The following is a 12279-nucleotide window of genomic DNA, read 5'->3' as shown; positions in this document are numbered from 1 at the left end:
GCTTTTTCTAAATCAATAAAAATCAAATGTAGATTCTCCTTATTATCTCTGAACTTCTCCATCAAACCTCTCAATAAATGTATAGCTTCCATAGTAGACTTGCCCGGCATAAATCCAAATTGATTATGAGAAATTTTCGTGATGCATCTTAACCTATGTTCAATTACCCTCTCCCATAATTTTAAAGTATGACACATCAACTTAATTCCTCTATAATTTGCACACTCTTGTGCATCCCCTTTATTCTTAAAAATGGGGATCAAAATACTCTTCCTCCACTCCTCAGGCATCTTTTTAGTTTTTAAAATAATATTAAAGAGTTTAGTAAGCCAAGAAACTCCCAAATCTCCCAAATATTTCCACACTTCAATTGGGATATCATCAGGTCCTACAGACTTTCCACTCTTGGTTTTCTTTAAAGCCTCCTCACTTCTTTTTTGCTAATGCGACGGTAAAAATGAAACGTTTTATTATTATTTACGATATTAAAATCACTAAGTTCGATCGTATTTTCAGAAACTTCATTAAAAAGTTTATCAAAGTAACTCACCCACCTATGTTGAATATCTTTTTCTAAGAAAAGTGTTTTTTGATTTTCATCTTTAATACACTTTACTTGAGTTAAATCTTTACTTTTCTTTTCTCTTTGTTTGGCTAGTTTATACATATATTTTTCACCCTCCTTAGTATCTAATCTATTAATATGTTACTACCTACTATAATTTTTGAACGTAGTACACAATTTGTTGATTTGAATAGTTATACCTCAAAACACCTTTAGGCTTATACCTCATATCACAAACAAAAAAACATTTATATATCTAATCGCATTATTTTAAACTTTGATGTATTATATGGCACATACTAGGTTTGATAGCTTTGATGAAATGAGGAATCATTAGAGTATATTGTAACGTTAGACACAAGAAAATTTAGCATTTGTAAAGAGTCTAATGCAAGTTGAAAAGTACTTTTTAGCATGGATTACGATATGTCCATATATTTAGTAATCTCAACAAGATATGAAAAATATGTATATGTTTTTTTTTTTTTAAGTTTTTCATTTCCGCCTAGATTTAGTAGGGAACCTTCCCAAGCTGTTCACATTTTTTATGCGCATCCGATAAATTTCAACCCTTCTAATTAATTTAGTTTTGGCAAATTACTTGTTGTTTATAAGCTATGATTAATCAATCAGATAAGTTATCTCAATCCATTGAAAAATTAGTAAAAGATTAATGATCAATTTTTATCATCATTGTTGACACTTCAATATTAGCTTTTCTTATTGGAGCTTCCTCTATGCCAATTTTTTTGACATAACATACTTTCCACAAGTATTATTGCTAAAGACTCCAAATTGTCTTAAATTTATTTTTGGTCTGCTTGTATAATTAAAATTCAAATGATTTGGTTCATCATTATGATTTAAATGTACTTCATGTTCATGTTCATGAACATGATTATTTTTCAATGTGTTCAACTTTACCATATTATTGCCAGCACGCAATTGATTTTGTTTGTTGAACAATGTAGTAATTGATTTTGCATAGTTATAATTTTATTCTTGTTTAGTTTTTATTATAATTAGTTTCACTTCCAAGGGACATTTTGACAACTTAAAGCTTTGATACTATGATGTAAAATAACTTTTGGGTTAAGATTTTCTTATGTAACTAATATAATGAATAATGTGAATTTGTGCAAAGGAACATGAGAATACACATTTCACACGCCACTAATTTTTAAAAAATTCTTTGTTTAAATTTAAATAATGAATATTAGAATTATAACCAAATGATAACAAAGTGATAACAAAATGATCAAAATAATATGATGGAATTATCAATAATTTAGAACCATATAAAATCAATGAATAATTGTAATTTAATTTCCACAAATAGAATTTCATTACGAAATTTTAAAAATTAACAATCACATATCTATATTGAAGAAATAAGATTAAGGAATGAAATTATAAACAGTAGTCTCATGCCAATACGAGGTGATGACTTCTTCCATAATCAGGGAGTCACATTTTTATCACAATTCTTGAATAAGATAGAAAATTGTATAGAAAACTTTTATTTAGCCAAAATATTTCATTACATGCCTCAAAATCTATTTGAAGACTTCTCATCCTTAAACTTGTAAAATTTTCTTGTACATGATTAACTACATTGAAATTTAAATTTATTCCCAAAAATAATTATCAATTTTAGTTTTTAATTTCAAATCTCAAACTCAGCCGATCAGCTGGCGTGCGAGAAAGATCTTTTTAACATATCAAGCTGCTTCAATAACAAATGCTGTAAAATAGCATGTGGGTATATGCAACAACATAACTTGTTGCACTATGTAATTGTAGCAGCTCATAACTTGCAACTCCCCATCACAATATTGATCCGCACAAAGCAAACAGTTGGTTTCTTCCAGAACAGCAAATCAAAACTCATATTGTGGATATGGCCAAGCTTGATTGCTTACGTTAAAGAAGGTATTCTCAATTTCCAACGCCTGAAGTAATTCAACTTACGCTGGTCTCACCTTGGGGAGGTTGAACTGGCTGGTTCAACTGGAAAGGTGCTGAACTGGTTCAGCTTGTGGCTGACCCTAGGTTTTGTTTAGGGCTGCCGGTCAAGGAGATGTGTCTCCCCCTCCTAGTTATATATGATTATAAATATGTTCTTTTCTTTGTTTAGGGTTAGTTTTTTTCTGTGTTTCTGTAAGGTAGTTGTCAGAGTCCCCAATTTTTCCTCCTATGGCTGTATTCGATGACGAGTGGTGCTCCAGCTGTATCTCACTCCGATTTTGTGATTATTCTTGACTTTTCCCCCTCCAAAACCTTTCCTGCCTGGCCATCATCGCGTTACCGCAAACCACCATAAACAGTCCTCCAACCATTTTTCTGTAGTCCTTCCACCCGCTTCCACCCAGCTTCTGTCCTTTCCCTATGCCATCCCCTCCAACTCCACTTCTACTGCAGCCACCCGCATCTCCCTCTTCCCCCTCCTACAACCATCCACAATCACACACAATCCTCCCTATTTACTGCCGTTAGATCATCCAGCCTTCCTACAAGCTGCCGCTGACGACTATCCTCCATGCTCTACCTCTCTTTGCTACAGCCGCACCCCCTCCTACTACAACTGCCCATTAGCCAGCACCCTACCAGCCTACCAACGCATATCCCAGCTCTTCTATTCTCAGTCTTCCGGCTATCCTACTCTGCCCTAGCAGTATATTAGTTTTTGTTGCGTTTTCTTGCTTGTTTCGAGTCTTGATTGTAACCTCGTTGCTCTTTGCTTAATAAAATCTGTTTTCCTATTGAATTTTTGGTTAACTAAGGTAGCATCAACTTTCTTAAAATGCAGTCATGTTATCAATATGAGAAATAGCCCAAACTAAACATAAGTTGAAACCATGTCAAATCATATGGACTGACCTAATGCTTAGAATATTACACTCTTCGCTTGGCCATCATTTGCATGTTGTTGATTACAAAAGTAACAAATAATTTAAAATGATCCAAATAATGAAAAAAAAAAAAATTGAACTATTCTTAGATCATTTCTTAATATGATGCTTTCAGTGGGAATAATCCACCATGTATTTTCTTTTCTAGTCTCACGTTAGGTTGCTAAATATGACTTTTCTTATAAGTGTTATTTATAATTTAAAATAACATTTGCATGTTGTTGATTACAAAAGTAACAAATAATTTAAAATGATCCAAATAATGAAAGAAAAAAAAAATTGAACTATTCTTAGATCATTTCTTAATATGATGCTTTCAGTGGGAATAATCCACCATGTATTTTCTTTTCTAGTCTCACGTTAGGTTGCTAAATATAACTTTTCTTATAAGTGTTATTTAAATAATACTCATAGAATGTGGCTGGATTAGAGGATGTACAAGGATCTCCCTCTTTTGTGTGATACTTTTAACTTTGTTCTTTATCACTTATTTTTATTTTTTCTCCATGAACGTTGTTCTATCAATCTTAGGAACATGGCAAAAGTTGATGTCTAGTAACCTGTGAACTTTTTTCAGAGTGTACAATTTTTTTTTTCCTTATCAAACACCTCACATTCTACCTTTATCAGAAGAATTGAGGGGTAGATATTTAGATTTTGTCCTTAATCGCAAACATTCAACAAGTTCAAGCAATGCAAGAACTTGTTGATAGTATCTGACTTGGTCAACATATCTGCTGCATTTTCATCATATGATTCAACAGAGTGAACTCCACATACAACTGTACTCCCCAACAGTTTATAGATATTAACTGCAGTGATCTTTTCTTTCATCACAGTCAGTGCATCTTTAACAATTCTGATGGTTTCCCTATCATCATCTTCCTTAGGAATAAAAACCATTTATGTGTAAAGTGTCCAAGGGAATTAAATTCTTCTTCAAATCTGGAATATGACTTACATCACATGATGTTCTGACAGTTTCATTATACATCTTAATTCTTACTTTGCCAATACCAACAATATTGTAACATTTATCATCACCCAAATAGAATGAACCAAAATCAGATAACCTGTATGAAGTAAATCATTCTCTGTTTGGTGTTATGTGATAAGAGCATTTTGAATAAATACTCTATGCATCCTTCAACTGAGTTGTTGTAACTGAAAGTGCATCACCATTACTGTAATATGTAATGTCACTCTGCACCGTATTCATGAACTTGGAAGATTCATTATGTTTCTTATCAAACTGCTTCTTGAACTTTGGACAATCTCTCTTCATATGTCCCGTCTCCTTGCACTTATAGCAATGAATCGTTTTTTTGCTTTTAGGCTTTTACCTGAAATTTCGCATTCCAGAACTCTCCTTCTCCTCCTTCCTTCCATGATCCTGATTATCCTTAGCATATAAACAATAACCATGAGATCTTTCCCCTGCATTCTGGTTCCGCTATTTGTGAGTCAACAATGCTGTAATAATCTCATCAATTTTGATTATTTCTTTCCCATATGTAAGAGTAGTCACCAGATGTTCATAGGATGAAGACAATGAACATAACAAAATCATTGCTCGGTCTTCATCCTCAATACTCACATCAAGATGTACTAGATTTGTGATTATTTGATTGAAAGCATTCAAATGCTGCGCCGGATCAGTGTCTGCCTACATCTTCAACCCATACAGTCTTTGCTTCAGTTACAGTTTATTTGTTAGAGATTTGAACGTAAAATAAGATTCTAGTTTCTTCCATACTTCTCCTGGAGATTTCAGATTCATAATATGATACATAATCTCATCTGCCAGACATAAACGTATGGTACCTGCCGCTTATAATTGCAATTGTTCCCTATCTTCATCTTCTATATTATCAGGTTTCCTAGCCCACAAAACCTTCAAAATTTCTTGTTGTGCCAACAAATCTTTCACCTATATTTTCGACAATCCGAAGTTTCCGGTTCCAATCGAACTTCACAATCTCAAATTTTGCATCAGACATTGCTATTTGAAAATAATCTTGCATCGAACTTTTCCTATCTTGCGTCGAAACAAAAACACACCGCAAATAAATTGAAAAAAACCTGAAATTTTCTCTGTCAATTGCAAAAATTTTTCCTGTTTGCACAAAAAAAAAATTCGGCTGAACTACTGCGAACACCTTGCTTGAAGCCCTTTCCTGTTCACGTGAACGCCTCAGCCGAACTCCACCTATCGCAACTCATCCTGCGACAAATTTGTGAACTCCACTGTCCGAACTCCTCTATTCACAAAAAGACACTCCTGTTCACGATAACTACACGCGAACTCCTGTTCGCAAACCCTCAGTTGAGCGAATCCGCTTGCTGGAGTCGCGCAAAGCCTCCTGTCGCACACTCCCTAGCTTTCGCGCGAAAATGTCTGTCATCGGGAGTAGAGCAGCGAATTTCACTAGTTTAGAGGAGTCAAGTACATACCCATAGGGTTACAAATCATATATATAGATAAAACCTACAGATAAAATTATTAACACGCCCCCCAATCCACTTATCTTCAAGAGACACACCACTTCACTCCAAGAGACACATCTCTTCATTCCAAGAGACTCCAAATTCTGGTATGTGAGCCATACCAAACATTTACTACCAACACTCAGGCCACACTATTTAGTTTATATAATTGTAATTTTATAAAGTTTACTATTAAGCATGGTTTAAAATTGTGTAATTGTGTACTGAGATATTTTTTGTTTGTGAAACGAGGCGTAATCCTCGATCTAACATAAAATAAGTAAATTAATAAATTTTGTATAAAATATAAGTGTGAAGCAAGAAATAATATATTAATATTCTAACTTATGAACTCAGTAAAAACAATATAATGATATTCTAAGTAAAAAGTGATAAATTGCATAAAATTAAAAGTAACATGTTAATATTATAACATCAAATTATGGAATAAGATGTGCTATACAAACATTAAACTATCAAAGTAAATTAAAATATTAAAATAAAATACTAAAACATCAAAGCATAGCAATCAAAATAAGCTTAACATTAATTCTTTTTTTCCCACTCATATTATCCTCTAATTGAACAGAATGTAACAAGTCATCAATATTTGAAATTTTAAATTTAAATGTCCTTTTTCTTCTCATCACACAATTAATTTTTTTTAGAATCATTGACAATGAATTGTTTATCTCACCTCACATCCTTAGTCGTATCTATATTCTCTAACTTCTTATTATCGTGAATCCTATTTATCTTTTACTTTTTAATGGATAATCGTCAATAAAAAATATTAATTAAAATAATAGTTATATTCATAGTTAGAACTTTCACTATAAAATTTCTTATGGATACATTTTTCGTTTATTTCTTGTTATTTGATGTGTGAGGTGTGAAGGTTAATACATAGTAGATGAGGCATATTGATATTATTTCTAGTTTTGTTAAAAAAATTGCAGACAACCTAAAAAAATTGAGAAGTAACTTTAGATGAGGCGCTTCTCAACCTAGTGAGACGTACGTTTCATCCTAAGGCAATGAGGTGCAAGCCTCATTGCAATTTCTTATAAAAAGTGCTAAAGCAGGCCTCAAGTCCCGTCTCATAGTGCAGAATTTAAAATTTCTCATTGGTATTCTCTTAGAACATAATACTTTTAAAATACTTCATTGCAATCACTTAGCCTAAACTTTTGAGTTATATCCTAACCTATATCATCGTTCTTCTATGCTATAGATCTGCAATACTTAAAAGCGCACCACATCTTGATATTACTTCACCATGCATTTCATATTCTCAAATATTATGCACTTTATTCTATAAACGCTTACTCAATTATTGTAACTTTTCCCTAAAATTTGATTCATTTGTCTATCTATGCTATACTGGAAATATCATACTATAGTATATGACTGTTAATTATAGTTCCATTAGGATTCTATGGTTTACTTTCATCGAAGCAATTGATTAGGACAAAGTTCAAAGTTTGGGTTTGCCATCTGCATTTAAAAATTGTATTCCTTATTTTGTTTCGACTCTGAATTAGTGATTGAACTTTTTCTTAGATTATGTTTGTTTGTTTTTGCTGCTGGATATTGATGCAAATTCCGTGTTTATGTTTTTGTGCAGTGCCTCTACAATGAGTGGAGAGGCATATTTGGATGGAGTATTGATCTCCATGCTCTCTTTGCAAAATCTTGGAGAGAACAGCGGTCAAGCACCCTGAGATCGGTAAGCCAAAAGCACTACTGCTCTTTCCAATCTTGCTTTTACATATTTCCTTCTGCAAAAAAATGGCGAACTCTTATCATATTTTCTCTTAGGTTCCATTTATTCTTGTTGAAGGTGGCCAATGGCCTAATTCTGGGTATGTTCATATTAACTTGGATGGTTCAAGCCATTCACTTCCTCTTACAACAGTTTATCATCAATTACGGCCTATTCAGCCTACGCCTTATACCTTCTTCCAGGCCATCTTCGGGAATGGTTATCCAGTATGTTATTCCTCTGTGTTCCCCAGCATAACGTGGTATTTTCATTGTAAGGATTAATTTTAGTTGTGGACTGTTTTTAAAATTTTTTTGAGGTTTTAAGGTTGCATTATTGGATGAAGAAAAGATTCTTGCGATTGGCAAAGACATGACTGCAATTGGCAAGTGCAGATCACAAAATGGAGCTCTTGAGTTGAAATCCTGTTCAGATCTTCCATACTTCTTGTACGGCTCCGGTCAGAAAGGTTTCCTTGGTGATTTGCTTGTAACTCAAGATTAAAATCATAAATGTACTTGGTTCTGCTTTGTAGGTCTGATATGACAAAAGATGAAATTGAAGCACATCTAGCTGCAAATAGCAGGATTCTGTTTTGGAGTGGTGTTATACTTGGGGCATTTTCCATTGGTGTGCTGGGTTTTACCATTTTTAGGTAAATCTTTTCACTAGTCATATTTTGTATTTTGATTCAGCTTATTGATTCCTTGAATGATTCAAGTAAGGCTAATGATGATGATTCGGTCTACTGATTCATAATTTAAAAATCTAGTTTTTTAGTTATGACTGTTTGTTGTTCCAAATATTTTACTTCATAAAAAATGTGAAGAGGGTCATATCATATTATTTAATAGTAGAGCTGATAGCTCAAGGACTTCCACCCCAGTGCCAGTGGAAGTTGCTATAGTCCAAGCTGAAAATGGCATTACGAGTTTATTGCTTTTTTGGTGTCTTGGAAAAATGCAACATCAATTACCTATTTTATATAACAGAGTTGTTTAAAGGGGGATCATGCTGAACTTAACAGTATTTGGCTTCTTAGATGATATATAACTTGCTGTACTAACTATTGGAATTTGGAACAGTGGTCTGAATCCTCTATGTAGGAGACATTTTTCTTTTTACTGTTTTAATTGGTTTCTTGCTCAGGTGACAGGGGTCTAATCCTAGCTATGGAGTGTGGACACAGACAGGGGGAGAAGAATATGACACGAAATAGATACGATGTTATGCCGTAATTGCAAAAAATAGGACACAACATGCCATAGATATATTTTCATAAAGTTTTTGATATAAATTTATAATTTTCTGCAATTCTCTAGTAAAGACATCATAGGGTGAAATATTACATCATAAAAGAAATTTCATGAAGATAAAAATAACTAAACATGATTAATAAAAAAAACATTATCACACAAGCATTTATCCTTGTCTTTGCTGTTTCTTTTAGCGCTGGAGCCCAAATTTGTAATAAAAAAACCCTGATATAAACTGGTTAAATAATTGCCCTTATTTACAAAATTTTAAACCTATCATCCTTTTGTTTGCAAAAATTTCCAATTATAGGGAGTTTTCTACAAATTTCTCTTTGTTGGATTGCAAAACATCAAGCTTTTTTTTTATTATTCCTACAATGCATATACTGGCACTGGGCCTCTTTTAGGATGGATAAAGTGAAAGAAGAAAGAAGGGTTACATATGCATGCGCCGGCTTTGGATTATACATTGTTTGAAGTCTGCTGCTCGTCCAATACATGTTTGAAAGCTGATATTCTTGCAATCACTTTTTAATGCAGCATATATAATAATATCTCTGTTTTTTGCCTCTTTATCATGCTCCTTTATGTTGTTGACTCATTTTTACTGTCGTATTGACTTCTTAATGATAACAAGGTAGAAAAATTATGTCAGGAGCTAGTGATCCATTTTTGAAACTAAAGTGCAAGTCAAGTGAACAAAATAAAACATTTGAGGATCCAATATATATTATATTTAGATTCTAGTAGTTGCAAATCATCTGTTTTGTCAGACAATGAAACCAAATCCATTATTTGTTACATGATCAAATTACGTGGTCATAAAATTTATTCTTTTGGATTAAATGGCTTTCATATTTGCCTTGCACTGCTGACCCACTTTTGTTTCAGGAGATCCTGATTTAATTTTCTCCTAAAAAAAGCCACGCAATTGGAATATATCTGATATCCATTGCGAGCCGACCTGTTTACCTAATCACTTCTTTTTATAAGCTTAGTCTGAAATTTTCCTTACTCTAAGATAATGATATATCACAGAAACTGGAGAAGATGGAAAGAATGGAGACAGAGAAGTCAAAGCCGAGATCGGCATAGGGTGACTGGTGTTGAGAGCACCACTCCTGATGAATCAGGAAATGTATCAGATGAAGGTGATGTCCCAGAAGGGCAACTATGTGTAGTTTGTTTAATGAGACGGAAGAGATCTGCCTTTGTCCCCTGTGGGCATCTTGTTTGCTGTGTCCAGTGTGCCATATTTGTGCAGCACAATGTCTCACCTAAATGCCCTGTATGTAGGCAAGCCATCTATTCTTCCATCAGGATATATGATTCATGAGGATTTCAAACTGCTTAATTATTCTTGCCACAAAAGGTTTGTTTCTATCTTAAAATCAACAAAAGAGGGTGTTGAATTTCAACTTTTATTATTATTTTATTGATCCTTAAAATTTTCCTGTTAGCTACTTTTTTATCAAACCATGAAATTAAGTCTGAGTATCTCTTCTCATGTTTTTTTTTTATTTTCACATTATTCAAATCTGAGTGTTCTGTAATTTTTAGTTAATTTTTTTTCTCTAATATAACCATCGTCAGTCATCATTTTTTCTTTTCTTCCTATTCCCCTCTTCCCAGTGATAACCCCATATGTGGATATTGTAACTAGCACAGCATTAACACCGATGTTATAAACGTCCTTCGCATAATTTAAACAAGTATTTGTTGAACGAGAAAATTGAGAAAATATTTTGCAAGATTAAGGCCTAGACTAGTGCATAGGTAATTTTAGTGGGAATTATTTGATTAGTCTATATTCTTGTAAGATTAGGTAAACTTCAATGTGATAATTTTAAGTATTTTCGTTCTTCTATTTGGAAGAATAATTATGTTTATGAGGATATAATTTTTAGAATTAAGATAGATTGGTTAAACAGAGGAAATGATTTAGGGATACTCGGGATAAGGGAAAACCAAGGTTCTTAAGGTAAAATTTACACGAAAAGAAATTTCTGTCGCACTATATGATTAAGTGTTGGTCAATGATCAAAAAAATTGCCTGCCTAGTTAATGTGGTATAGACGAATGTTAAAATGAGCATGCAAGGACGACAATATTAAAATGAATGTGTGATAACTAGGAATGATAGGTTGAGATATGACTCTTCTATAGAGATGCTTGGAGTAGATAACATTGAACATAATATTGTGGAAAATAGAGTTTGGTAGATTGGGCATATAGAATGAAAGGTAGAAGATGCAATAATACGATAAGTAGAAAAAAATTAATGTTGTAGGATTGCAAGAATAATGGGTAGACCAAATGCTACATGTCTAAAAGTTGTGTTACTCTGCATAAAGTAAATTCAGCATTTCATGTATTAGCAGGCATGATTGTGGCATGAGTACGCATAAAACCATCGGAAATAATACAGATAAGGGTAATGATGATGATGAAAATAATCCCGTTATTATTAGAAGACGGGTAATAATGATGATGACAAATGTACACGCGATAATCAACAGGTAAAGCTAAGAGAAACGGTCGCAGTCGCCTTCTCAGATTGCTGTCTTGGGTTTCATAATTTGATTACCATCGTTTCTTACGCCTATTATGTCATTGCATCATGTTTATTTTGAAATGTATGCACTTTTGATACAGGTACAAGATAGGAGCTGCAATATTGTGTATATAAATCGTCTTGGAATTGTTTGGGAAGACCTTGTAATGACCTGGGCTATGCCAAATACCTAATTAGGGGTTGATGCATCCAATTTTTCTTGCTGCCCTACGTGGTTTGAACACCTAGGATAATTTTCAAATTCCTCTGAAACTCTTAGAAAGATGAGTTGTTGCATGTAAATCATTTTTCTATTTCTTTTTCTAACATATTGCTGATCTCTTTTACTGGTGTCAACAAAGGTTTTCTGATGCTACCGGGTTTATTCCATTTATCAGTGTACTGACCATTAATGTGATGCTTTGATTTGGTTGCTTTTTTTGGCTTTTTATTTACGTCTTGTTTTTTATTAATAGCTGAAAAAAATTAAACTGTAACTTAAATGTTTATATATGATGGTTGATTAGGAAACTTAAAGCTGTCTAATTGAAAAGACCTAATCATCAATTCTGCATAAATGCTTTTTAGTTGATTTAATTGAGTTGGGTTTTGATTCTTTGAACAATTATAACTAAAAAATTCTAAGGTTAGATATATCAAATGTGTGTATATTGGTGCATTTGATGGTTAAGGATGGTAATGACTAGCATACTTTGCCATGAAAGCTGTCATTTTACACT

General features: G+C 33.1%; 1 protein-coding gene across 1 annotated transcript in view; it reads left to right on the top strand.

The window, feature by feature from the left end:
* The window catches only part of LOC110025848 (E3 ubiquitin-protein ligase SPL2), a 35619-nt gene extending 23670 nt beyond the window's left edge, over nt 1–11949 (top strand). Inside the window, exons 2-7 of the mRNA XM_020726521.1 lie at nt 7592–7693; nt 7786–7956; nt 8057–8178; nt 8265–8384; nt 10024–10357; nt 11641–11949. Of these exons, the coding sequence (XP_020582180.1) occupies nt 7592–7693; nt 7786–7956; nt 8057–8178; nt 8265–8384; nt 10024–10321 (813 nt within the window). The 3' untranslated portion in view covers nt 10322–10357; nt 11641–11949. The remainder of the gene's footprint in view (nt 1–7591; nt 7694–7785; nt 7957–8056; nt 8179–8264; nt 8385–10023; nt 10358–11640) is intronic.
* The last annotated feature ends 330 nt before the right edge of the window (nt 11950–12279 follow it).

The sequence above is a fragment of the Phalaenopsis equestris genome, unplaced genomic scaffold, assembly GCF_001263595.1.
Source record: "Phalaenopsis equestris unplaced genomic scaffold, ASM126359v1 Scaffold000336, whole genome shotgun sequence".
Lineage (NCBI taxonomy): Eukaryota > Viridiplantae > Streptophyta > Magnoliopsida > Asparagales > Orchidaceae > Phalaenopsis > Phalaenopsis equestris.
This window is presented reverse-complemented; position numbering and strand designations above follow the sequence as displayed.